The sequence below is a fragment of the Aquarana catesbeiana genome, linkage group LG09 (genome assembly GCF_042186555.1).
Source record: "Aquarana catesbeiana isolate 2022-GZ linkage group LG09, ASM4218655v1, whole genome shotgun sequence".
In the NCBI taxonomy this organism is placed as follows: Eukaryota; Metazoa; Chordata; class Amphibia; order Anura; family Ranidae; genus Aquarana; species Aquarana catesbeiana.
In genome coordinates this window covers 170,183,601-170,211,376 of record NC_133332.1, presented here as the reverse complement: position 1 = coordinate 170,211,376, position 27,776 = coordinate 170,183,601, and the positions used below count along the sequence as shown (strand labels likewise).

Here is a 27,776-nt window from a genome sequence, read left to right as displayed (position 1 = left end):
ATGGGGGGTTGTCCTGGGGGGTCTGTACTAATGGGGGGGTTGTCCTGGGGGGTCTGTACTAATGGGGGGGTTGTCCTGGGGGTCTGTACTAATGGGGGGGAGTTGTCTTGGGGGGGTCTGTACTAATGGAGGGGGGATTTGTCCTGGGGGGGTCTGTACTAATGGAGGGATTTGTCCTGGGGGTCTGTACTAATGGAGGGGGGTTGTTCTGGGGGGTCTGTACTAATGGAGGGGGGGTGTTTGTCCAGGGGGTCTGTACTAATGGAGGGGGGTCCTGGGGGGGTCTGTACTAATGGAGGGGGGTTTGTCCTGGTGGGGGGTCTGTACTAATGAAGGGGGGATTTGTCCTGTGGGGGTCTGTACTAGTGGAGGGGGGGTTCTCCTGGGGGGTCTGTAGTAATGGAGGGGGTTTGTCCTGGGGGTCTGTACTAATGGAGGGGGGGTTTGTCCTGGGGGGGTCTGTACTAATGAAGGGGGGATTTGTCCTGTGGGGGTCTGTACTAGTGGAGGGGGGTTCTCCTAGGGGGTCTGTACTAATGGAGGGGGTTTGTCCTGGGGGTCTGTACTAATAGAGGGGGGGTTTGTCCTGGGGGTCTGTACTAATGGAGGGGGGTTGTCCTGGGGGGGTCTGTACTAATGAAGGGGGGCTTTGTCCTGGGGGGATCTGTACTAATGGAGGGGGGGTTGTCCTGGTGGGGGTCTACTAATGGAGGGGGGGTGGTTTGTCCTGGGGGGGTCTATACTGATGAAGGGGGGTCTGTACTGAGAGAGGGGTTTATACTTAGTGGGGGTCTATACTTAGTGGAGGGAGGTCTGTACTGAGGGGCGACTAAAGTTGGTGGAAGGAGGGTGACACCATGTTATACCGCACCTGGTGACACCAACCCTAGTGACGTCACTGCAGCTGCAGGCTCTTCTTTCGCCCCTTCCCCTCCCTCTCCCTCTCCTCCGCACGTGCACTGCTATACTAGTGAGCGGCGCTGGCCAGCACAGCCTCCCACTATGTTTCTTCCCCCGCCTTCATATCAGCCAGGGAAAAATAGAATAGAAAAAGGAGAAGAGGATTGTGGGACATGTAGTCCCGAGGACTGGCAGCCCCACTGTAACACGGAAACTGCAGTCAACACAGCATGCTCAGCTAAATGGGAGAGAGAGAGATACAGGAGCCTGGGAAAGCTTTCAGGGAAGTGCACCCAGGACTCTAGAGGGAGAGGGCAGTGCTCAGGGAACACCATCAGAGAGGAAACCCCGCTGCCCTGCGCCACCAGAGGGAAAGCCACACAGCCTGGTGCCATCCCTGGCGGAGAAAGGAATGGAGTCATTGCCAGAATACAGATCTGGGTGCTACCCAGCGGAGTCACCACGAGCAATTCAGAGTGAGCTTACTCCTGATCAGAGGAACCATCGCTGGGTCAGGTGAGAGGGCCAATCGGCCATTATCTATGTCCATAGGAACTGCAGTCTCTGACCATCTCCTGTATTATATCTGCAGTCTCTGACCTTCTCTTGTATCATGTCTGCAGTCTCTGACCATCTCCTGTATCATGTCTGCAGTCTCTGATCATCTCCTGTACTATGTCTGCAGTCTCTGATCATCTCCTGTACTATGTCTGCAGTCTCTGATCATCTCCTGTACTATGTCTGCAGTCTCTGACCATCTCCTGTATTATATCTGCAGTCTCTGACCTTCTCTTGTACCATGTCTGCAGTCTCTGACCTTCTCTTGTATCATATCTGCAGTCTCTGATCATCTCCTGTACCATGTCTGCAGTCTCTGACTGTCTCTTGTATCATGTCTACAGTCTCTGACCATGTCCTCTACTATGTCTGCAGTCTCTGATCATCTCCTGTACCATGTCTGCAGTCTCTGATCATCTCCTGTACTATGTCTACAGTCTCTGATCATCTCCTGTACCATGTCTGCAGTCTCTGATCATCTCCTGTACTATGTCTGCAGTCTCTGATCATCTCCTGTACCATGTCTACAGTCTCTGATCATCTCCTGTACCATGTCTGCAGTCTCTGATCATCTCCTGTACCATGTCTGCAGTCTCTGATCATCTCCTGTACTATGTCTACAGTCTCTGATCATCTCCTATACCATGTCTGCAGTCTCTGACCATCTTCTGTACTATGTCTGCAGTCTCTGACCATCTCCTGTACTATGTCTGCAGTCTCTGATCATCTCCTGTACTATGTCTGCAGTCTCTGATCATTTCCTGTACCATGTCTGCAGTCTCTGATCATCTCCTGTACCATGTCTGCAGTCTCTGACTGTCTCTTGTATCATGTCTACAGTCTCTGACCATGTCCTCTACTATGTCTGCAGTCTCTGATCATCTCCTGTACCATGTCTGCAGTCTCTGATCATCTCCTGTACTATGTCTACAGTCTCTGATCATCTCCTGTACCATGTCTGCAGTCTCTGATCCTCTCCTGTACTATGTCCGCAGTCTCTGATCATCTCCTGTACCATGTCTACAGTCTCTGATCATCTCCTGTACCATGTCTGCAGTCTCTGATCATCTCCTGTACCATGTCTGCAGTCTCTGATCATCTCCTGTACTATGTCTACAGTCTCTGATCATCTCCTGTACCATGTCTGCAGTCTCTGACCATCTCCTGTACTATGTCTGCAGTCTCTGATCATCTCCTGTACCATGTCTGCAGTCTCTGATCATCTCCTGTACTATGTCTGCAGTTTCTGACTGTCTCTTGTATCATGTCTACAGTCTCTGATCATCTCCTGTACTATGTCTGCAGTCTCTGACCATCTCCTGTACTATGTCTGCAGTCTCTGATCATCTCCTGTACCATGTCTGCAGTCTCTGATCGTCTCCTGTACTATGTCTGCAGTCTCTGATCGTCTCCTGTACTATGTCTGCAGTCTCTGATCATCTCCTGTACCATGTCTGCAGTCTCTGATCGTCTCCCGTACTATGTCTACAGTCTCTGATCATCTCCCGTACCACGTCTGCAGTCTCTGATCATCTCCTTTATTATGTCTGCAGTCTCTGATCATCTCCTGTATTATGTCTGCAGTCTCTGATCATCTCCTGTACCATGTCTGCAGTCTCTGATCATCTCCTGTACCATGTCTGCAGTCTGATCATCTCCTGTACCATGTCTGCAGTCTCTGATCATCTCCTGTACCATGTCTGCAGTCTCTGATCATCTCCTGTACTATGTCTGCAGTCTCTGATCATCTCCTGTACTATGTCTGCAGTCTCTGACCATCTCCTGTACTATGTCTGCAGTCTCTGACCATCTCCTGTACTATGTCTGCAGTCTCTGACCATCTCCTGTACTATGTCTGCAGTCTCTGATCATCTCCTGTACTATGTCTGCAGTCTCTGTCCAGCTCTTGTACCATGTCTGCAGTCTCTGTCCAGCTCTTGTACCATGTCTGCAGTCTCTGTCCAGCTCTTGTACCATGTCTGCAGTCTTTGACCGTATCCTGTATTATGTCTGGGGACTCTTTCTAACAGAAGCCCTCTCTGTGTGCATCAGAGAGGTTCCCCTCCAGGTCTCATTAGTGTTCTCTCTTCCTGTATTTTCTTTATTGTTAAGAGATCATGGGAGGATTTCAGGGTAACAAAGACTTCTTAGGGGAGCAGCTCTGTATTTGAGTCGTTGCCATAGAATCATTTGTAAAGGGGTGGACTTGGTAAGATGACCACGCCCATGTGGGGGCGCCAGAAATATTTCTGCACCCAGGCGCCGGTGACCCTAGGATCGGCCCTGTCTGTACAACTAGGTGCCAGCACAACTAAGCATGCTCAGACCTGCAAACATCTCTCATTTTAGCTCCCATGGCGGTATAGTAAAAATACCAAAATTGGGGGGCGTGGCTAACCGCCGACAGAGATGGATGCCTGAGTGAGGAGCTCCTCCAGAACGGGACATTCAGCGGCACACACCGACATCCCCAAGACATTCTCACACCCCAGATCAGCGACGGACACCTTCCGGGACCAGACGGCAATGTCGAGGAAGCACAAGGAGTGCAGGAAACCGCAAAAAATGACCGAATTCTACAAGTACCGGCAAGACGGAGGTAGGCAAGATGGCGCCGGCTCAGCATCAACCCCAGCACATAATGCACGATCCCCTCAGCCCCCATCCGCCTCCCACAGCAACAATAGTGGATCCCCAGGGAGCGCCCATTCCTATCCTAACGCGCCACAATCCGCCAGCCCCGCCAAGGCGAAATTTAGGATGGATGGCCCTGGATGCAGTCCAGTACCAGGGCCTGAGGCAGATTCTGGAGAAGACACAAGAGAACTCCCAGACAGAATAGAAAAGTTCCCTACCACCAATCAGCCTGTTATGGACACAGTGCTAAAGGACATGCTGCTCTCACTCCGCAGCACCATACAGGCTGACATGATGTTGTGACAAACTCACCCGGGACAGAGGCTATTGGAGGGGACTGAACGCAAGCCTCTTGCCCACCGATTATGGGCCCTAGCATTTGGGGGAATGGTGCTCTCTGTGAGCTGTATGCCTGGGGACCCTGGGGTTGGTGTTACTTTGGATTCAGCTCCATGTCCCCCCAAAACACACAGACTCTGGGAACTCTTTATATGTCATATTAGAATGATAAGACTGAATTATACTGTTGGGAAACATCCTGTGAGGAGATGCTAATGTCATCAACTCCACTCACCTGTCTGATGTCAGCTATAATGGGTTTAATGTAAATAAGTTTAGTCTAGGTTCTAAGGGTATTCAACTCATTGTTGTTTGTTCTAATTAACCCTGTGTTGATGTTTATGGTAAAGTGTGTAAATTGAATGAGCTGATCACATTGTCCTCTATACAATGTAGGAGACGGGACGACTCCTATTGGAGCTCATGTTAATTAGGTTAGCTTTGAGTCATCCTGGTGTATAAATGTGTGGGAGATCTCAAATAAAGAGTAGTTCTGATGTACTCCAAGACTGGTGTTGTCTAGTTCTTGGGGTTCCTATAGCCAGATCCATTGGACTCGTGTTCCAGAACTTAGGAAGCGGTATATGACGGAAGCACTCAAGCGGAGTGTGGGACGTTCCGTGACATTGGTGGCAGCGGTGGGATAGCTTCCTGCAGTCTGGGAAATTTAAACTTCCACCTGGATCAAAGATCAGGATAGCAGACTTCAGTCACCCCAGCGGAGATATGGACCTGGCATCAGAATTCCCGGGGCTGCTGCGAATCATCCTTTCAACATACACCAGGACTGTGTCTGAGGATGAATACCTGGAGCTTAGGCAGCAAATTCGGGTGGAGCTCTGGATTGCAGCCCTCCGTCTCGCTGGTATAAAACAGGGCAAGTGCTTTCCAACCCAAGAGCAACGGGCCAGTGACCAACGGGCATTGCGGATGGCATTCCTGGGAGAGCGGCCCCAGGAGCAATGGGTGACTGAGTTGGACAGGTTGGTCCAGCAGGAGATAGAGCTGGACAATCGTTATCGGGCTCTGCAATGGCACGCAGAGGAGGGATATTTAGGAGAGACGACAGAATGCTCTCCGGAGGGATATGACTTTGGCGGCCCTGGATTGCTGTGGGAGAACCTTACAGATCTTTTTATGTTTGGCGATGAAGGGGAACCTGACTTTGAGGACCTGAGAGAATATAGAGAGTCTATGCTCGGTCTTGTAGGGGTCTCAGAGCTCAAACCTGATCTGGACCATTTGCTAAGGAAGGAACAGCATCTGGAAAGGGCATACAGGAAACTGCTAGAACAAGTTCAGCAGCATGCCAGAGAATCGGCAGTGGAAAATCCAGAGATTGCCGTCCCCAAACCTGAAGTGCTGACAACAGGGCAGAGCTCTGCTAACCTCTGCCCAGAAATGATAGCATCTTCTGGGTTCCATGGACAGGAGATGGTGAACCTCTATCCCCAGACATCAGTTGCAGAGACATGGGATTTGATAGACTTTTCTGCTGAGGAAAAACAACCTGATGAGCCTCCAGCAGAAAAGCTGCTATCAGGGCCAAAGTTCACTGTGTTCTGCCCAGCACCAACAGTGGCTTCGGCCTTCTTGAGAGAAGAGGTAGTCGGCCTTTCTCCCACAACACTGACAGGGACATGTGATTTTCTGCCAGCAGCATCTATGGAGTTAAAACAAACTTCTCCAGCTGAAGATCTGGTAACTGAACAGAGGGTCCAAGACCTCTGTCCCACACTTTTACAACTTCCAGAGACTGGGGATTTAATAGACATTTCTGTAGAGGAGGAACCACCTAGCAAACCCCCAGCATAAGCTCTGGCAACCGGACAGAGGGTCCAAGACCTCTGCCCCACACCTGTGGCAGTTTCGGAGGCTCAGGGTGAGAAGGTGGCAATCACTTCCCAGCAGCAGATACAGGGGGAGAAGGGAGAGGAGGTGTGTGTTGTCCCTCCCCAACAGTTGGCCAGGGTGGAGGAAGCGGCCTTCCCTCCCCAGCAAAGATCAGTGCACCTGGGAGACAGTACCATCGACATGTCGTCCCAGCAGCCAGATGAGGGAATGGAAAAGGAAGCAGCCGGCTCACCTCCCCAATGGCAGCTACACAGTTTGGGAGTGGAGGAAGCCAGCCTCCTGCTCCAACGGTTAGCCGGAGCGGAGCATGCGGAGTCCCCAGCAGAAGTGCTGGCAACAGGGCAGAGTGCTACCAACCTCTGCCCAGCACCGGCAACAACTACAGAGTTCCAGGGAGGCGGGGCAGTCGGCCTCCCTCCCCAACAGTTAGCTGGAACAGATGGTGTGGGGTTTCCAGCAGAAGGGCTGGCAACAGGGCCGAGGACTGCTGGACTCTGCCCTCAACTAACAGAGGATGGATTTCCTGTGAAGGTGGATGGGACTTCAGTCTCCACCTGTATACCCCAGGGATGCTGGGTAGTGGGCCCAGATCCCCAACAGCATGACAGAGTGAGCCCAGTCACCCTGTCTTCTCTCCAGCGGCAGAAAGAACTCCAGGGAGAAGGGTCAGTCCAGGCCTCTCCCCAGCGGCAGATATGTTCTCTGAGAGAGGCAGAGGTTGGCTGGGTGAGTAATGCTTTGTTTGGAACAATTTATTTGGGGTACTGTGTGGGTACAGGCATTAGAGGACTGGAGCTACTTGCTAACTTCGGAGTCAACCCGTCTGGGGTCTCCTCCTTTGTTAGTCTCCTGCCGAAAGGGGAGAAATGTGACAAACTCACCCGGGACAGAGGCTATTGGAGGGGACTGAACGCAAGCCTCTTGCCCACCGATTATGGGCCCTAGCATTTGGGGGAATGGTGCTCTCTGTGAGCTGTATGCCTGGAGACCCTGGGGTTGGTGTTACTTTGGATTCAGCTCCATGTCTCCCCAAAACACACAGACTCTGGGAACCCTTTATATGCCATATTAGAATGATAAGACTGAATTATACTGTTGGGAAACATCCTGTGAGGAGATGCTAATGTCATCAACTCCACTCACCTGTCTGATGTCAGCTATAATGGGTTTAATGTAAATAAGTTTAGTCTAGGTTCTAAGGGTATTCAACTCATTGTTGTTTGTTCTAATTAACCCTGTGTTGATGTTTATGGTAATGTGTGTAAATTGAATGAGCTGATCACATTGTCCTCTATACAATGTAGGAAACGGTACGACTTCTATTGAAGCTCATGTTAATTAGGTTAGCTTTGAGTCATCCTGGTGTATAAATGTGTGGGAGATCTCAAATAAAGAGTAGTTCTGATGTACTCCAAGACTGGTGTTGTCTAGTTCTTGGGGTTCCTATAGCCAGATCCATTGGACTCGTGTTCCAGAACTTAGGAAGCGGTATATGACGGAAGCACTCAAGCGGAGTGTGGGACGTTCCGTGACAGATGTCTTGTATGCAGAAGTTTCATACTGATATCCAGGAGGTGGAATCAAGGGTAGAGCATGTAGAATGTAAAATGGGGGAATTTGCATCCACTATTAACGACCTAGTAGATGCACAGGAGGAACATGAGGAGGAGGATATGGAAGGAATAAAAGCAAAAATGGCAGACATGGAGGACAGAAGCAGGAGGAATAACATGAAAATACGAGGTATACCGGAGACTGTCCAGCAAGGAGATTTGAGGGCCTTTGCCACTACACTGTTCACAGGCCTCCTTCCTGACCTCTCCAAAATGGATGTCACTATAGACAGAATTAATCGCCTCCCTAAACCTTCCTTCCTCCCTGATCATATCCCAAGAGATGTGATATTGAGATTGCACTTTTACCATGCTAAAGAGCAGCTTATGGCAGTTATGCGTGCCAAAGACCACATCCCAGCCCAATACCAGAACCTGCAATTTTTTGCAGACCTGTCACAGTATATTTTGAAAAAGAGGAGAAGCTTAGTCACCATCACCAAAGCACTCAGAAACCACCAGATAACCTATCACTGGTGTTACCCCACCAACATCACTATCACCAAAGAAAAAAAAAAACCCACATTGTATCTACATTGGATAAAGGCTTATCCTTACTGAAGGAGTGGCACATTGTTCCAGATGTGGATAATAGCACCACTCAGCCCAAGAAAGTTGCACAGGTGGAACCGGAATGGAGGGTGGTCACTGCTAGGAACTCAAAATCGCATACCTGAATCAACTAATATGTCCAGGGAATTATAAGTCCTGAGGAAATGAGGAGCAACCCTCATTGCCACGAACGTAACCCCTAACTCACGTTTGAGCAGCAGTTGCTGCAGTCGAATAGACTACTAACTGTACCGTTTTACACAGTCAAATCCTGAACTACAAGATGTTCCTTTCTAGTTGGGGATTTGACCAACAGTTGTGTTTTACACATTTTTCTTTTGCTGATGCTGTTTTGTTTTATTTTTTGCTCTCTCACATCTTGAGTTCAACCATCCCAGTCGGAGACATGCCACAAGAGCATACTTCACAAGAATCGCAAGTTCTTTTTTTTACCTCTACAGTTTGGCTACCGGAAATGAGTTCCTCGGAACACCTACCTAGATACGTCCATCTCACTCACTCGGACACCAAGACACCTCTACGCCACGTGAGTACAATAAATGGATTTCTACACTTTTTTTCTTGCTTCTACCTTCATGATGCTACAACCAATCGCCCAAGGAAAATGCATCAAAGCACTCTTGCACAACCCGCATGGGGGTAACATTCCTATCTATTAATTCAAAGGGCCTCAATCACCCAGCTAAACGGAAATCATTATGGGCTGAAGCCTTGCAAAACAAAAGCGACATATTGTGCGCGCAGGAAACTCACTTTTGTGCCAGTGCTCCACCGAAATGCTCGCACAAAAACTACCCTTACATCTTTACGGCTAACGCCGAGTCAAAACAAAGAGGTGTCCTCACAGCAATTAGAGATACAGTCTCCTTTCAACTACATGAAGAAATTAAAGACTTCGGGGGCAGATATCTCATTCTTATATGTGATATCAATTCTATTACCTACACTATTGCAAATATTCTAAAGAAAATAGATTCACTCAGGAAAGGATCCCTAGTCATCTGTGGAGACTTCAACCTTGCTCCAGATAAAGCTATAGACACTACTTCTGCTTCCGCACGCATAGGACCTTCTATACAGGATCTACTTCATCAATATACTCTGTTTGATGTTTGGCGCTGTTGTCATGCGGGAGAGAGAGACTTTACCTTCTTCTCAGCGCCTCACCACTCTTACTCCCGTATTGACCTCTTCTTAGTCGATCAAGGGCTCCTGACCTGGACTATGAAAACGTCAATCAATACAATAACGTGGTCAGACCATGCATCAGTGTCTCTCACTTTAACGGATTCCTTTTCGGTGGGGGCTAGTCCGGTCTGGAGAGCAAACCCAATTATTTTGCAGAAAGAAGATACTAGAAAGATTCTAGAAACCCACCTGAGAGAGTTCTTTGCTGACGATATAGACTCTGTACCTGATCATACTATAATCTGGAACGCCCACAAAGCATTCATGAGAGGGATTTTTATTAAACTAGGTGCAGGGATAAGGTGGCAGAGACGAGTAAAGGAGCTTACTGACAGCATCCATGATCTTGAAGCCCAAAACAAACAGAAACCCTTCCCCTCCCTATCACACAAATTATTACAAGCTAGAAATGATCTCAGACTTTGTCTCCTGGCGGACTTTGAGAAGTCAACCCGCAGATTAAAAATGACATATTATGCCAACAGCAAGAAGGCAGGTAAACTTCTTGCCCAACGCCTGCGAGGGTGTAGATTTAAGGCCAGAATCCCATACATAATCCATCCCAGCACTAAACATAAACACCATCATCCAAAAGATATCGCGGTTGCTTTCAGTGATTACTATGGATCCCTTCATAATCTCAAGAATGATCCACTTACCCATCAACCGACTACCGACCAGATAACCAAATTCTTGGCCAACCTATCCATCCCTCAGCTAACGTCAGATCAGCTTCAACAATTAAACCAACCCTTTACTGATTTAGAAATTTGCTCAGCTATAGCTTCACTACCACCCAATAAGTCCCCAGGCCCAGATGGATTTATAGGGGAATTTTATAAAACATTTCAACTATATTAGTACCCCATTTACTTAGAGTATTCAATGACGCAGCTGCCTCTTCCTCCTTCCCTTCAGAGATGTTGAAAGCACTCATAATAACTATACCGAAGCCAGGGAAAGAACCATCCGCCCCGCAAAATTTCAGACCCATATCATTCCTTAACAATGATCTGAAATTATATGCAAAACTAATAGCATGTAGGCTAACTGATATACTCCCTGGGCTTATTCACCCTGATCAATCTGGATTCACCAAGGGGCGCCAAACTTCAGATGCCACTAGACGACTGATAAACATTATCCACAATGCAAACGTGACAGGAACGCCTTCTCTGCTGCTGGCTTTGGATGCAGAGAAGGCGTTTGATCAAATACACTGGGGATAGCTCGCTAATGTGCTTGCTGCCTTTGGCTTCACAGGCCCGATTTTTTCAGCAATAATGGCCCTATATACCAACCCCACTGCCCAGGTATTCACATCTGGAGTTCTTTCAACCCCGTTCAACATTACAAACGGGACACGTCAGGGCTGTCCTCTCTCTCCGTTAATATTTAATTTGTTAATGGAGCCCTTGGCATGTTATATTCGTAATCATCCCCACATATCAGGATTCAAAATGCGCAAATCCTTGCACACCATCAGTTTATTTGCTGATGATGTTATTTTAATGCTCACGGATGTGGAAAATTCCCTGGCTTCGGTTCATCATTCATTACAATTGTTCAGTCATATGTCCTATTACAAGGTGAATGAATCCAAATCAAATATACTTGGTTTAAATGTTCCTTATGCAACGCAACAAAGACTAGCCAAAACATACCCGTACTCATGGGAAAGTGTAGGGATAAAATACCTAGGAACCACTCTGATGCCCAAAACAGAAGATCTATACAAAGCTAATTATGCCCCATTTATAGACATAAAGCGAAACTCCAAGCTTTAGCTAAGGTAGAACTCTCCTGGACTGGTAGATTGGTGGCCTTTAAAATGGTTATCCTTCCTCAGCTAATTTACCTATTCAGAACACTCCCGATATCTGTTCCTGAATCCTTTTTCACTACTGCCCAGTCCATGCTTAACAGATATATTTGGCAAGGTAAAAGGGCAAGGTGTGCCTTCTCATGACTAACCACAACTAGGAATGTAGGTGGAATAGGGATGGTCCTCCTGAAAGATTATTATGTAGCCATCATATTAACACAAATTAAGGCATGGTTCCCTACGTCTAAAAATAATAGATGGACAGAAATAGAAAGCTCCCAATTACACAAGCATAACCTATATCATTTACTTTTCATAAAGCGCCATTACCTCCCACAAAACGCAAACTTATCCCCCACAGTAGCTGCATCCCTGAAAGCCTGGGATACACTTATATCCTACCCTTTCCAAAACACCAAATACTCAACAGTTCCTACGCCTATACAAAGTTTATCAGTTGCTATACCTGACCTAAATATAGGAAAATGGGTTGCTAAAGGCATACAAAAACTTGAAGACATAATGGTAGGCACTTCCCTAAAATCCTTCCGTTCTCTTCAAATAGAATATAACATTACCTCTCGAGATTATTATGCATACTTACAAATCACCTCGTTCGTTCCCAATGACTGAAATTACGCTTCCATGGAACATATATCAATTCTACTCTAATATAAGCACTAGAATCAAAGGTATATCGTTATTTTACAAAATGCTCAATAACAAAGAAATATATACTAAAACGTCTGCAATGTTGGCATGGGAGAGAGAACTAGGAGTTTCTTATACATCAGACCACTGGCAAAAGGCTCTCAGAACGACATATACGGCTACAAAGAGTGTAAATGTTTGGGAATTAACCCAAAAAATATCACTAAGATAGTACTTGACCCCATACAGGATCGCAAAATTTGCCTTACACTCCTCTACCTTGTGCTGGAGGAATTGTGGTCAGGTAGGAACCCTGTACCATACTTTATGGTCATGCCCAGTGATAACTCAATACTGGAATGCAGTGTTCCATCTGCTTAAACAAATCTTAAAAATCCATATCAACATATCACCAGATCTGGCTCTTCTATCACTAAACATCGAAACAATCCCAACAGAATATAGAACGATAGCCACCCATATTCTACTAAGTGCCAGATTAGTACTAACTCGTCACTGGAAAAAACAGACGGCCCCTAATATACAAGAAGTAATATCGACTACCCACACTCATGCCGTATATGAAATGATGTTTGCCTCTACACAAAACTCCCTGCAACAGAGCGACAGTGGAAAACATGGATGGTTTGGTATAATAGTCACACCTGAGATAATAACTCCTAAATAACTATTGGAAAAGTAATTCTCCTGATGTTGATCTAACCCTATGATGATTGAGATGATGAGAGATGTTGTATGTTATGTTAATCTCATTTAGCTCACATATGTTTATACAATAATCCCAATAAGAGGGGTTTGACCAGACATATTCAGTATCTCTAACTGCCTCAAGCCACGCACTTGTCACACCGCGTGTTATTGGAGGTACTATTGGAACCTTTTTAAGATACAAGAGACGATTAACATAAGATTTCTACTGAATATTTATACACAACTTGTTACAAATGTCACCAATCTTTTGTGTTTGATAAGTTTTTTCTGCTTTCATAACTATGCCTACACAAATTGATTGCTATTGTATCAATAACATGCTATGTCTTTTAAAACCAATAAAAACTATTGATTATAAAAAACACTAAAATTAGCGCTGCGCTAAAATGCATTTTTGAGAATGAAAATCGGCGCTATTATAGTCCAATGCAAGTTTCAGCCATTGATCTAATGGTATAATTGTAACTTCCCCAAATAAATACTTTTAATGTTGAGATGAAATGTATCTTTCTCTGAAATAAAGGAATGTTCCTTGCAACATTGTTGCTACTTCTATTTTGTTTTTTTTTCTCATCTATTTTGTTTTTAAGAATGCTAGAATGGTAAATCTTGCCAGAGACACTATCTAGCCAAAAGTATTGGAACGCCTGCCTTAACACACACATGAATGACATCCCAGTCTTATGCCCCGTACACACGGTCGGACATTGATCGGACATTCTGACAACAAAATCCATGGATTTTTTCCGACGGATGTTGGCTCAAACTTGTCTTGCATACGCACGGTCACACAAAGTTGTCGGAAAATCCGATCGTTCTGAACGTGGTTACGTAAAACACGTACGTCGGGTCTATAAACGGGGCAGTAGCCAATAGCTTTCGCCTCTTAATTTATTCTGAGCATGCGTGGCACTTTGTGCGTGGGATTTGTGTACACACGATCGGAATTTCCGTCAATGGATTTTGTTGTCGGAAAATTTTATAGCCTGCTCTCAAACTTTGTGTGTCGGAAATTCTGATGGAAAATGTGTGATGGAGCCCACACACGGTCGGATTTTCCGACAACAAGGTCCTATCACACATTTTCCGTCGGAAAATCTGACCGTGTGTACGGGGCATTAGTCCGCAGATTTAAAATTGGATTTGGCCCACCCTTTGCATTAGTTTTGGGAGAAGTTATAAGATATAACTGTGAACCAAAAAACCTAATCTCTTCAGCACACCTGCAGGTAAATGATAAAGGTGTTTAGGTGGAGTCTTTATATATAACAGCTGTGGAGAATTGCAGGTAATTAATTCAGCTGATTGATAGGCAGTGTTGTATGTGTCAGCCCTAGTTCACATTGGTGCGATTTGACATGTCAAATCGCATTCCAAATCAATGGCAATTGCACCGACCTTATCTAAACTAAATTCCCCCCGCAGTTGGGACTGACACGCAAGAATGAAATCGAGTTCAGCTGAACTCGCACGATTTCCTCCTGCTGTCAGTGTGAACCAGGGCTCAAACTGGGCCTTTGTCTTTGTAATTCACCTGCTGCAATCTCAGGGACACCATTTCTTATCAAACTCTCTTAAGTTTGCCTTTAAATATCGTTATGTGTAGAAATACAGATTTGCGAAAATAAAAAATACTAATCGTGGTTGCGATCAAATATTCGCAGCTGCGATCATAAGAGCGTGGTTTCACCTTCTGACCCAAACGTACCTGTGCTGGTCAGGATCTCCTGGTGAGGTCCCTCTTTAGCAAAGGAGGTGCTGCTCATTTGCCGGGTAAGTGTAGGATATGTACTTGTGCTTACTCAATGTGGGGGTGGATATGGTAGTTAGATTTGGTGTGGGTGGGGTTCATTGATTTGTTTGGCATCTCCATACATTTGCTTCTGGCCCTATGGTTACCACCTCATCCCTTTAAACTTGAACACATATTAATTACACAGGTTCTGTGGCTGAGTAAGGTGGTAATTAAAGTCACTTGGTGCCTTATCTGCATTTAATTAGCCTCAGAACCTGTGTAATTCATATGTGTTCAGGTTTAAAGGGATGACTCTATTTGGCCCATGTGCACACATCACTTCCTGCATTTGTTCTGCTGATGTAAATCAGTAAGGACTATGCAAATATAAATGAGAGCTCCTATTATATAAAAAAAATAAAATTATATATATACATATATACACAGGCATTCCCAGAAGTTGGGGCCAAGTTGCAGTGGCAAAGTGGCAGCAAAATAGTGTGATTTTCAGGTCGCAGAAGTGTGAATGAGATTCATGAATAACACCTTTGAATTTGGCCCTATTGTTACTTGTGCATCCTGAAAGTGGGGCAAATTCGGCCCTGCGCTACCTTGGTTTGACTTTAATGCGATTTGAGGTCCATACACCACAAAATTACACAGGCATTGCTTCAAGTCATGGCAAAGCTTTGCAAGTTTAAGGTCACACAAGTGCAAATAGGGCCTAATTCAAAGGTGTTATCAATTAATCTCATTAGGTTACTTTCACATTGACTTTTCATGCAGCTTTGGACCCCAGAGTCGCATGAAATGTTGCCCCCAATGATTTACATTCATATCTATGCAACTTCACCCATGCTCACATAGCTCTGAATTGACATGTCAAATTGCAGGCTAAATCGGCGCCTATTGATGGCAATGGAACTGTCCGAATTGGTGCGACGCAGATCAGATTCCCAGAAGTAGTTCCTGCACTACTTTGGGCGACTTCAGGGGGCGATTTCTTACCTCCCAACTTTTTGAGATGGGTATAAGGGACACCTATTAGCAAAAGTATGTAGGAATAGGACACACCCTCTAAAAAACCTCCTTAAAGGAGAAATATTCCAAAAAAATTAGGGCTGCAGAAATTAACGATTAATTCCTCGATTAATTGTTAACTTTTTTTGATCGATCAAAATTTTTTTGATCGGTAGGCTGCCTGCCCTGGGGCCACTTTGGGCCAAGCTGTGGCTACAGCGCTCCGCTCCCTCCTCCACTATATGTCATACACAGTCTGCGGGAATCTCCCGCTGTGTGTCTCCGAGCTGAGTGTGAAAACTTTGGCCGCGCTGTGAGAAAAGTCCCGCCCTCCTACTAGATCAGCTCGTGTGATAGACGCAGTGTTCTGTCTATCACATGAGCTGATCTAGGAGGAGACGGGACTTTTCTCACAGCGCTGCCAAAGTTTTCACACTCAGCTCCGAGACACACAGCGGGAGGTGCCCGCAGACTGTGTAATCCAGGCACGGGCACTGACTACAGTGAGGCTGCGATTATGGGCACGGTGAGACTGCATTATGGGCACGGCGAGGCTGCGATTATAGGCACAGCGAGGCTGCGATTATAGGCACAGCGAGGCTGCGATTATGGGCACGGTGAGGCTGCGATTATGGGCACGGTGAGACAGCATTATGGGCACGGTGAGGCTGCGATTATGGGCACGTTGAGGCTGCGATTATGGGCATGGTGAGGCTGCGATTACGGTCACGGTGAGACTGCATTATGGGCACGGTAAGGCTGCGATTATGGGCACGGTGAGGCTGCGATTATGGGTATGGTGAGGCTGAGTATATAACGTGTGACGTCCTAGCCATGCCCCGCTATGTCCGGCTTCGGCCGTTGCCATAAAAACGGTGTTAAATCAGCTAAAAGTAGTTGGATCTGTATGTGCGTTATAATTAATCAAAATTAGTCGATTCATCGATTTAAAAAAAATTGATTAGTCGAACACGAAAATTTTAATCAGTAACAGCCCTAAAAAAAATTTTAAATTATTAGTTAAACCCCCAAGTGTTTTTTTTTTTTACCAACAATATTCCTTTAGATTGGCTTTGGAAATTTACAAACAAAGCAATTTAGAAATTAGATGAAAGATTTAGTGCTGGGAAACCCTTTTTGAAAGATAAAAAGTGCATTTTATATACAACTATATAGATCAGAACAAGAGGAGGGACCTGGGGGGCTTTGTTCCATACAGGGACAGATGTGACCTATGCAATTTCACTAGACATCTGTGCAGGAAAGTGCACTAATGTCTCTGAAATCGTGAACAAAATCGGGCTGAGGACCCTTTCACACGTGTGCGACTTTTCCTGCGACTTTGGACATCAGAGTAGCATGACAAGTCATACACCATGATTTTCAATGAGTACCATTCATATCTGTGCAACTTCAAGTCACACCGACTTCAAAGTAGTCCCTTTACTACTTTGGTCCAACTGTGATGCGAGTTGAGGTCCATAGACCTCAAGTTTACACAGGCAATCCCTGAAATCGCGGCAAAATTGCTGACACAAAATCGCAGAAAAATTGTATGACTTTCCCTGCAACTCCTGCTTCCATAGACCTCAAGATTACATGGGTACTGCTTAAAGTCGCATCAAAATCGCGTGACTTTCAGGTCGCACAAGTATGAAAGGGGCCTAAGTCACTGTGCTGAGTACGATTATACCTAGAATATAAATATAATATAATATAATATAAAGTAGTCCCACCATCAAACACTAGTAAACGTATGTTCTCAATACGATTGTGCTCAAATGGCTGAAAAAATCACACAGATGGTATCACTTACTGAAAGCTTGCATTGTACTCAGCAGCATATGCTGAAAAGAGGCGAACGCCTATTAGCCAATGCCACATGAGCATGAGCATGAGCATGGTTGTTATAATATTAATGCCTGGAATGCAAAACATTATTGCATAGAATCAAACATTATTTAATGTATTTTCTAGGTAGGTATGTGTTCAGCTCTGTAACATAGTGGTAGGTTCTGCTACCGTCAAAGGTTCAAGCCATGAGTTCAAATCCCACTGATGGAATTACCTCCTCAAAATGTACATTGTACTCAGCAGCATAATTAGCCAATGCACATCAGTTTGGTTTATTACATATTTTAACTCTTCAAATGCATGCAATGGTATGTACTTATTCAATAATATTATGGTGTGGAATTCCAAAAAATCAAGGAAACAAACGTCGTAGGGTCCCCCCCCCCCCCCCCCGCCTCAGTACATACCAAGCCCTTTGGGTCTGGTATGGGTTTTAAGGGGAACCCAACACCATAATTTAAAAAAAAAAATTGATGTCCCCCCCCCCCCCAAATTCATACCAGACCCTTATCTAAGCATGCAGCCTGGAGGTCACGAGCGAGCACCCTCCTCTCCTGAACTGCACCAGGCCACATGCCCTCAACATGGGGAGGATGCTCTGAGGTCCCCCCAAAGCACCTTGTCCCCATGTTGATGGAGACAAGGGCCTCTTCCCGACAACCCTGGCTGGTGGTTGTCAGTCTGTGAGCAGGGTGTTTATAAGAATCTGGAAGCCCCTTTTAACAAGGGGGCCCCCAGATCCTTGCCCCCCCCCTATGTGAATGTGTATGGGGTACCCCTACCCATTCACCAAAAAAAGCAGTGAGATGCAAAAAAAACAATAGCCGGTTTTTGACAAGTCCTTTATTGTAAAATAGCTCTGAGCTGTCTTCTTCCCTGAGCCGTCTTCTCCTGCCGCTGTCTCTCCCACCGCCATCTTCTCCCCGAGCGGTCTTCTCCCAGAGTCGTCTCTCCTGGAGACTTCTCCATCTGCTGTGTTCTTCCGCACCGACGGTTACCTGCTAATAAATAAAAAAAGCCACTCTTCTTCTGTGGTGGTCTTCCTCTGCTGTGTTGTCACCCGCTGTGTGGTGTCTCTTATATAGCAATGGGGCGGGCTCTCCGGGTGATGTCATCGGATGGCCACAGTAGACCACCACAGAAGAGTGGCTTTTTTTTAATTAGCGGTATCAGGGGTTCACTCCAAGTGTAGCGCTTTAAGGACACCACCACTCGCTTTTATCCGTTTCAGGGCTGGTTTTGCCTACTTTTATTTAAAAGAAAGTTCGAAACAAACACAGAAGATTCCCTTCCAGGGGTATTCAGTATTTCAGTCCTGCTACCAAAGTAAATGATTTTCAGCCCTCCTAGCTTGTAAACGCAGCTCTCCAGCTCAGGCTTACACTTAAGGGCCTTGGTCTGTCTCCCATAGACCGGATGCTGTAGGGGGCCTCCATCTACCTCTGCTGTACCTGTCATATCATTACACATCTCGCCACATTTATCAGGGTTATCAGCAACCATTTCAACTTGACTCTCTGGTCTACCAATATTTGAGTTGTCACCCAAGGTAACATCAGCATTTACCAGTGCCTTGCATTTTTCCTCAATGTCAGAAATATCCACACGTATTTTAGGACTAATTTCCCCAGTGTCCTGCAAGGCAGTGTCTGGAGGGGAATCGCACAAAGCTGAGTGGTTGTTTCCCATGGCAACCTTACTAACCACAGACTCCACTGGCACATGATCCTCTTCCAGCAACTGTCCTGATACCTGATTATCATTATATACACCTGTGCATTCTGGCACTTCCATTAACACATTTGGTATTACCTTATTAATCACCACATCATCATATCCTTGGTGCGTTGGGGGCAAAACCTCTGCTATGTGCTCACTTGGCCCTTCAATCTTGTGTGGGATACCATCTGCAACAGCAGCAAGCGAGCCCTTGTCCAAAAACTGCTTTGCAGTCCCTCCATTTAGCACAGCAGAAATTGTGTCCGCTCTAGCGTTACAAACCGAGAAATAGTGAGCCACCTCTTCATAGGAGCCCCACCATCCAGATGACTTTTCTCGGGCATCCCAGCCCTCTTTGTGAGAACAGTGAGCATCCTCCTCATAGCAGCCCCACTATCCAGAGGACACTTAGTCTCTGGCTGCCATGGGAGACCGCACTCTCCCAGCTGAGGTCTTACACTTTAGGGCCTTGGTCTGTCTCCCGCAGACCAGACGCTCAGCACCTCCATGCATACAGCATGTAGCCACCTGATACACTGACTCCCACCTCTCTCTCCTAGGTGAAGCCCTACTGACTCCCATGTCCAGACCTCCTGTCTGCAGGGTGGAGTCATCTCCAATTGGAAGCCTAGAGCCTTGGTCTGGTGATTACTCAAAGCCCAGAACACAGCTGACTCATTAGTGAACTGTTTTTTATTAGACCTGGATCCTGGCAATCCTGCTAATTTGGGGAACCGGCTGCGCAGAAGAACACAGCAGTGGGAGAAGACGGCAGTGGCATGAGAGATGGCTTGAGGAGAAGACAGCTCGAGGAGTAGAAACATCAAACACTAGTAAATGTATTTTCTATGTATGATTGTGCTAAGCCCAAAAGGCTAGTGATCAGTACCTTGAAAAACTCAGGCTTTGAAAGACTCATGGGTTCAAATCCCACAGAGAGATACTAAAATATTGCATTGGTGAAAAAAAGGCCAATGACTATTAACCAAAGCAGCATATGCTGAAAATAGGCGAATGCCAATTAGCCAATGAACTTTAGTTTGGCTGATTCTATTATATTAGCTCTTCAAATGCATGCAATGGTATGTAAGTATTCAATAATATTATGGTATGGAATTCTAAATACCACACACTAGCTAACGGGCAGTTTACATTTCTTTGTTTATTTAATTTGCTTGTGCACTGAAAAAATAAACACAGCTGGTGGATGGTAGGTTGGCTGGGATTTGAACTCATACCGTGAGTGCTGTGGAGACATCTGAGCAGACCACCAAGCCATTGTGCTAAGTACGCTGAGACCTGCCTAATAATGTAGTATGATTAAAGAATGAACACTTAGTCACCTAAATAAATAAATAAAAATAAAAAAATATAACAAATAGGTAACTTAAATGTTCAATACATGTAACTTAACAGAATAGCAGACATTAATCAGTAATAATCATTCATAACTGCATTCGTTAGCAAAAGAAGGAAAAAAAACTATAAATACTAATTGCAATATACATCAATAGATGCACACGCGGTACAGCACATCTCACATAAAAATGTTTCTTTCACATACATAGATCATGGTTGCAGTTCAGTGGTATATAATAACTTAGTAGGAATTGGCATTTGCATATACGCGGAATCACTAATTAGTGCCGGTTTCCGAATTTACTAACGTATGTTCGCCGCTAATAGCGCTCTTTTTCATTCGCACGTTCGCCTGTTAAAATCTTAATTGCCTAAAATGGGCGCTATTATATGTAATGGTGCCCAGGACTTCCCGGTGGTATAGTAAATGAACTCCCGGTGATTATTGCGAGCGGTTATAGCAGTTGTTAGCGATAATCGCAAGCAAAATCCGGCAGGCTGGTTGTATCCAAGTTGATCGATTGAGCAATTTGGTACATTCAGCCAGCTCATACACAATTCCAATCTCGGCCGATTTCTGCTGAACCAGCCAAGATTTGAACCATCTATGGCTGGCCTAAGAGCCAGGTTGAATGAAACACAGTTGTTGCATGTTGTGTTTCACACGGAATTTTTAATAACGCTACATTACAAAATAGCTTGTGTCGCAATTTTTTTTTTTTTATTTGCAATTAGCCAGTTACCTTTTAAAGGAACCACACAGTCCTCCACTGAGTAGTCAGTGTGGAGGACAGGAGTATTAAAAAACCTTCTTATAACAGAAGATATCTGCATGTTTAACAAATCCTAAAAATAAGAGGTTTACTCCTGACTGTAAATATAAGGGGTGGCGCCATACAAACAATTCCTTTTTGCCCCTAGGCCAACTGTGCCTCACAAATACAATCTAAAGTATAGAGCCATTCATTCCAAACCGCATACGGTTTTGTAGGTTTTTGGCCATCATGACTCCAAAGGAAAGGGAGGCATATGAATAGCCAGGGATGTTAGTAAGAAACCTATGAGTATAAACAAAGAGAAGTAGAAGGAAAGCCATTGATACACTTAAATTTCCAAAGTACCAAGTAGTACAGGGACATTCTCATTCAAACTCATAATAGAGGAATTATTGATGTTAATACATTCAAATTTTTGGACACCACGAACCCTCATACCCCAAAATTCTATACACTACCCGAGGTGCATAAGAATATAATACCTCCACCAGGGCGACCAATTATATCTGGGTGTGGTTCTCTAACAGAGAATGCCAGCCATATTATAGCTGAGTACCTTGATCCACATGTAAAGAGCCTGTCCTCACACGTTAAAGATAGAATTGAATTGCTTTAACCCTTTCATGACTAAGCCTATTTTTGAAATTTGGTGTTTACAAGTTAAAATCCGTATTTTTTGCTAGAAAATTACTTAGAACCCCCAAACATTATATATATTTTTAGCAGAGAATCTAGAGAATAAAATGGTGATTGTTGCAATATTTTTTATGACACGGTATTTGTGCAGCGGTGTTTTAAACGCAAATTTTTGGAAAAGTGACACTTTCATGAATTTTAAAAAATCCAAACAGTAAAGTTACCCCAATTTTTTTGTATAATGTGAAAGATGATGTTACGCCAAGTAAATAGATACCAAACATGTCACCCTTTATAATTGCGGTACCTATGAATTTCCATAGGCGACGCTTTAAAAAATTTTTACGGTTACCAGGTTTGAGCTACAGAGGAGGTCTAGGGCTAGAATTATTGCTCTCGCTCTGACGATTGCGGCGATACCTCACATGTGTGGTTTGAACACCGTTTACATATGTGGGCGCGACTTCCGTATGCGTTTTCTTCGCTGCGCGAGCTCGCGAGGACAGGGGCACTTTAAAAAATTTTTTTTTTTTTTTTATTTATTTTATTTATTTTCGTACTTTATAAATTGTGTTTAAAAAAATTTTTTTTTTTTTTTTTACTTTTATTGCTGTCACAAGCAATGTAAACATCCCTTGTGACAGTAATAGGTGGTGACAGGTACTCTTTATGGAGGGATGGGGGGTCTAAAAGACCCCCCATCCCTCCTTTACACTTCAAAGTATTCAGATCGCCGAAAACGGCGATTCTGAATACTGTGTACTTTTTTAAATTCGGCGCCATTGGCAGCCGAGTAAACGGGAAGTGACGTCATGACGTCGCTTCCGCGTTTACAACGAGAAGGCTGGAACGAAGCCGCTCGCAGCTTCGTTCCAGCCCGCCCCCAGCCGCCGAAGGCAGCCGAATGGACACCGGGCCTCCCAATCGCACGGGAGGCCCGGTAACAGCGGCGGGAGGGGGGGGATGTCCCCTCCCACTCCTCCGGTATAACAGCCGAGCGGCTTTTAGCCGCATCGGTTGTTATACACGGGTAGCCGATCGCCCGCTGTAAACAACGGTACCGGGATGATGCCTGCAGCTGCGGGCATCATCCCGGTATAACCCCGGAAAGCCGAGTACGCATATCTGCGTACGGTCGGCGGGAAGGGGTTTAATTATTGATGGACTCCATGTCCCTGAGGAAGCTTGGCTGGTTGCCATAGATATTGAGGCCCTGTACAACTCCATTCCACACACGCGAAGAGTACAGGTAATACGGGAATTTCTCAATGAATGCGAATTAGACTCTCACAAATACAATGATTTTATAACAGAAATGCTCAGCTTCATTCTTACACATAATGTCTTTGTATTCAAACGATCCCACTACCTCCAGGTGCAGGGTGTGGCTATGGGGGCGGGGTGTGCTCCCTCTTATGCCAAGTTGTACCTGGATGGTGGAAACGTGATCTCTTTTCCGAGGAACAGAAAGTCGTAGAACTCAGTAACATACTATCCTGGCACAGATATATAGACAATGTCTTTATGGTCTGGGCAGGATCAAAAAATGAGTTAGTTAAATTTTTGCACAATCTACAATATAATAGCTACAATTTAAAGTTTACATATAGCTACAGCCAGGAGCGAATCACTTTCCTCGATGTGGAGATATTTTTGAATGAAGCAAGAGTTTTATGTTCAACTTTGTACAGTAAACCCTCTGCTGGGAATACATTATTGCATGCGACTAGTTCGCACCGAGAACAACAAATTAAAAGCATTCCATACAGTCAGTATCTTAGCTTGAAACGCAACTGTACATTAGATGAAGACTTCTGTAAGGAAGCCGGTATGCTGCGAGAGCGTCTCCTTGCAGGAGGTTACAGCAGGACATGCCTCAGGAGGGCATATAACAAAGTTAGAACTCAAGATAGAAATTCATTGATCTATAAACTGAGAAAGGCGACACAATCCAATTCAACTAGGATAATTACCAAGTATAATAGACAACATGGGAAGGTTCGGAACATCTATAAGAAGTTTTGGTACCTTCTCACGACAGATCAGAAAATCAATAAATTCATCAAGCCCCATCCAAAGATTACATTTAAAATATCAAGGTCCCTTAAAGATACCATGGTGGCAACCTATCACAGTGGGAACGATGTGAGGAAAACACACAAATTAGGCACATATCCTTGTGGAAAGTGTAATTACTGTCCTTTTATTTTGAGAGGTGAGAATGTCCTTCTCCCCAACAACACTAGATGGACGCCCAGATACAGAATCACCTGTCAATCTATTGGTGCGGTCTATACAATGAAGTGTTCTTGTGGAGCTTTTTATATAGGCAAAACAAAGCGCCCCTTTTTTGTAGAATCAAGGATCATGTGTCTCCCTGATTTCTAAACGCAAGATGGAAACCCCTATCAGCAGACATGTGGGACTGTACCATAACCACAATCTTAAAATGATTGCTTTCTTTGCTCTGGAACATGTCCCCCCAACATGAGAGAGGTGGGGACATTGATAAAAAGCTATTGCAGCTTGAAACCAAGTGGATCTATTTGCTACAAGCAACTAGGTACCCAGGCCTAAAGGAGGGTATCAGCTATAAGCCATTTCTATAGCTCCTGGGACTCTAATACAATGGCCCTTCCTCTTTGAGTTTGAATAGGTCCATTTAATCTTCCAATACTTCTCTCTTTCCACCTTCCTCTGGGTACCATGCCCTGACGTCAGTTTGGATTTATGCCACCGACCCTGACCTCTTTTAGAGTTTCCCCTGTTGTGCAGAGGGATATTTAATGTGTTAATTTAGATTACAACACAAAGGGCGTGCCCGTTTCTGAGGGGGTACGTCACATATTAGGGAGTAGCTGGCCCCTGCTGTGTCACAGCTTGCGGACATGGAGCTGCATGTGGAATGGTGTCCTCCCGCCTGGCGCGCACCTTCGGGTGTGTCCATGCGTTGTGCAGACATCCCGTCGGCTGGCGTCGCGAGGCGTGGCTTCGGCGAAGGGTCGATGTGCTCCTGGTGACGTGGTTCCCCTCACTAGCATCCGCTTTGCGTCAGTACAGCGTGACATATTATGTTGCATCCATCTGACGCAATGGGGAGGGATATAAAAGGACCCATGTGGCAGAGGCCATGTTGTTGGAGTCCCTGGGAGCCACACACGGCTTTTGACAGCAACAGGTAAACTACCTATCACATCTGCAGTCTCTATGATGCACTGTACTTAGAGTGCACTATCAGGACAGGAAATTTTAGTGTATCAATGGCTTTCCTTCTACTTCTCTTTGTTTATACTCATAGGTTTCTTACTATCATCCCTGGCTATTCATATGCCTCCCTTTCCTTTGGAGTCATAGAACCCACAGAACCCACAGATTGCACATTATCTGAAGGCAAGTTTTCATGCAGGTATAAAATGGGAATTTGTGATCAATTTGAAATCATATGTAGAGGATCCTTCCATGGTTAGAACATTCTTACACTCTGATACTGTTTAATTTTTTATTGAATTGACTCTGGCTCTGTTCAGGTCAGGTAACCTGTGCTGTTGGCGGCAAATTATAGGCTCCCAGTAACTCATTTAAAAGACGTTTTTAAGTAAGCATCCTTCTTTGCTGAGAGACGATTGTCTAGATCGACTATATACATTGATATGTATTGGTGTGAACATGTCATACTCATACTCTTATTGATTTACAGGATATGTTGCTTTTAATAGATATATGTCACTGATCTATATCCCTCTCTGCGGGTGATACACTCAGTGCCTTTGGACCTTACTCCTTCCTACCTCAACTCCATAATCATAACTCGGTTTTGAGTCCCCAAAGCATTGGGGCAGGAATCCTTGGTTGGGAACCTCTGTCATCTATGCGGATGCACCCATGTATGTATATACATGTATACACATGCGTTTGTTGCTATATATGCGTTTTTTTCTTTCTTGCTTGCTTTCAATGTACATTTATGTTTTGCTGATTTATCTTTGTATCTATTTATCAGATAAGAGTCCACATTTTTTCCTGATGAAGCCGTAAGACGAAACATGTGGAATAATAGCGTGGAAATTGACAACAATGTGACTTTTTATTCATGTGTTCTTTATTGAAATAAAAATATAATTTTTACAATTATTGTGGTATAAGTATTTGTAGTATCAAGCACCCTTAAAGTCCCATGCCCCCTATATATTGTCTTTTACATACTATAAGGGATGGTGGTGCCATTTATTTGAATCTGTGTCTTGATCACTTAATTCTTCTATACCTATGTGCAGCCATCTATCCTTTCTTCTTTACATTTGCTGGACAGGTAATTGAGTCATACTTGTCTAGAATCATGGTTATCTCCTGAAAGTATCTGTAGTAGCAGGCAGTATGACCTAATAAATGTGCATGTATAAAGCATGATATTAACCGCTTGCAGACCAGCCGCCGTCATTATACTGTGGCAGGTCGGCACGATCCTGTGAACTGCCGTAGCTGTACGTCGGTCCCTAAAAGCAGGATAGCAGGCGTGCGCGCCTGCTGCACTACGGGGGTGCCGATGCATGTGACTGGTGGTCACGATGAGCACTGGCCACGTGCAATTGTGGGCACGAGAGCCAGAATAGGGACATGTGTGTGTAAACACACAAATCCCTGTTCTGTGAGGAGAGGATAGACAGATCGTGAGTTCCTACTAGTTAGGAACAACGATCTGTAATTTCCTCCAGTCACTCCCATCCCCCTACAGTTAGAACACACACTAGGGAACACAGATAACCCCTTGATCGACCCTAGTGTTAACTCCCTCCCTGCCAGTGACATTTACACAGTAATCAGTGTATTTTTATAGTACTGATCGCTGTATAATTGTCAATGGTCCCAAAAATGTGTCAAGTGTCCGATCTGTCCGCCATAATGTCGCAGTCCCGATAAAAATCGCAGATCGCTGCCATTACTAGTAAAAAAATAATAAAAATGCCATAAATAATAAAAATGCCATAAATCTTTCCCCTATTTTGTAGACACTATAACTTTTGCGCAAATCAACCAATCATTATACGCTTACTGTGTTTTTATTACCAAAAATATGTAGAAGAATACATATCTGCCTAAAATGAGGAAAAAATTAGCTTTTTTAAAAAAAATATTTGGGGATATTTTTTATAGCAAAAAGTACAAAACATTGTGTTTCTTTCAAAATTGTCGCTCTTTTTTTGTTTATAGCACAAAAAATAAAAACTACAGAGATGATCAAATACCACCAAAAGAAAGCTCTATTTGTGGGAATAAAAGGACGTATGTTTTGTTTAGGTACAGTTGCACGACCATGCAATTGTCAGTTAAAGCGACGCAGTGTCATATCGCAAAAAACAAAAAAATGGCCTGGTCATTGAGCAGCCAAATCTTCTGGGGCCGAAGTGGTTAACATCACACTTTAAAAGGCATATATAAACAGGAAATGCATATAACTAATGAAATGGACATACCATGGCAGTTCTTGACTTGATAAACCAATCAAATCGGAATTGAGGAGCATTTCGCACACACTGACGCAATTCTTCATATACATTTTCCTTGTCAAAGCCCATTTTATGCAGCATGCATATCAGAAACCTGTCCTCTTCTTCTGTGTAATTTTTGCCTTTGTTTGTTCCATACTGTATCCTTAGTTGATGAAATGGAGCCTTGTACCTTGCGATCTAATAACAGCAGAACAGTATCATTAACATTAGATTAAATTAAAAAAAAAACACTACCAAAATCAGTGTTGGTCACATAACATTTATTTACAGTGGCAAGGTGGCTCTGCTGCGCCAGATCAC

The 27,776-nt window shown here is 44.6% G+C and overlaps 1 protein-coding gene across 2 annotated transcripts in view; it reads right to left on the bottom strand.

Moving 5' to 3' along the window:
* The window catches only part of SMARCA1 (SNF2 related chromatin remodeling ATPase 1), a 409,892-nt gene that overhangs the window by 59,898 nt on the left and 322,218 nt on the right, over positions 1-27,776 (bottom strand). For both annotated transcript variants that reach the window (XM_073599403.1, XM_073599404.1), the window contains one exon: positions 27,441-27,653. In XM_073599403.1, the coding sequence (XP_073455504.1) occupies positions 27,441-27,653 (213 nt within the window). The remainder of the gene's footprint in view (positions 1-27,440; positions 27,654-27,776) is intronic.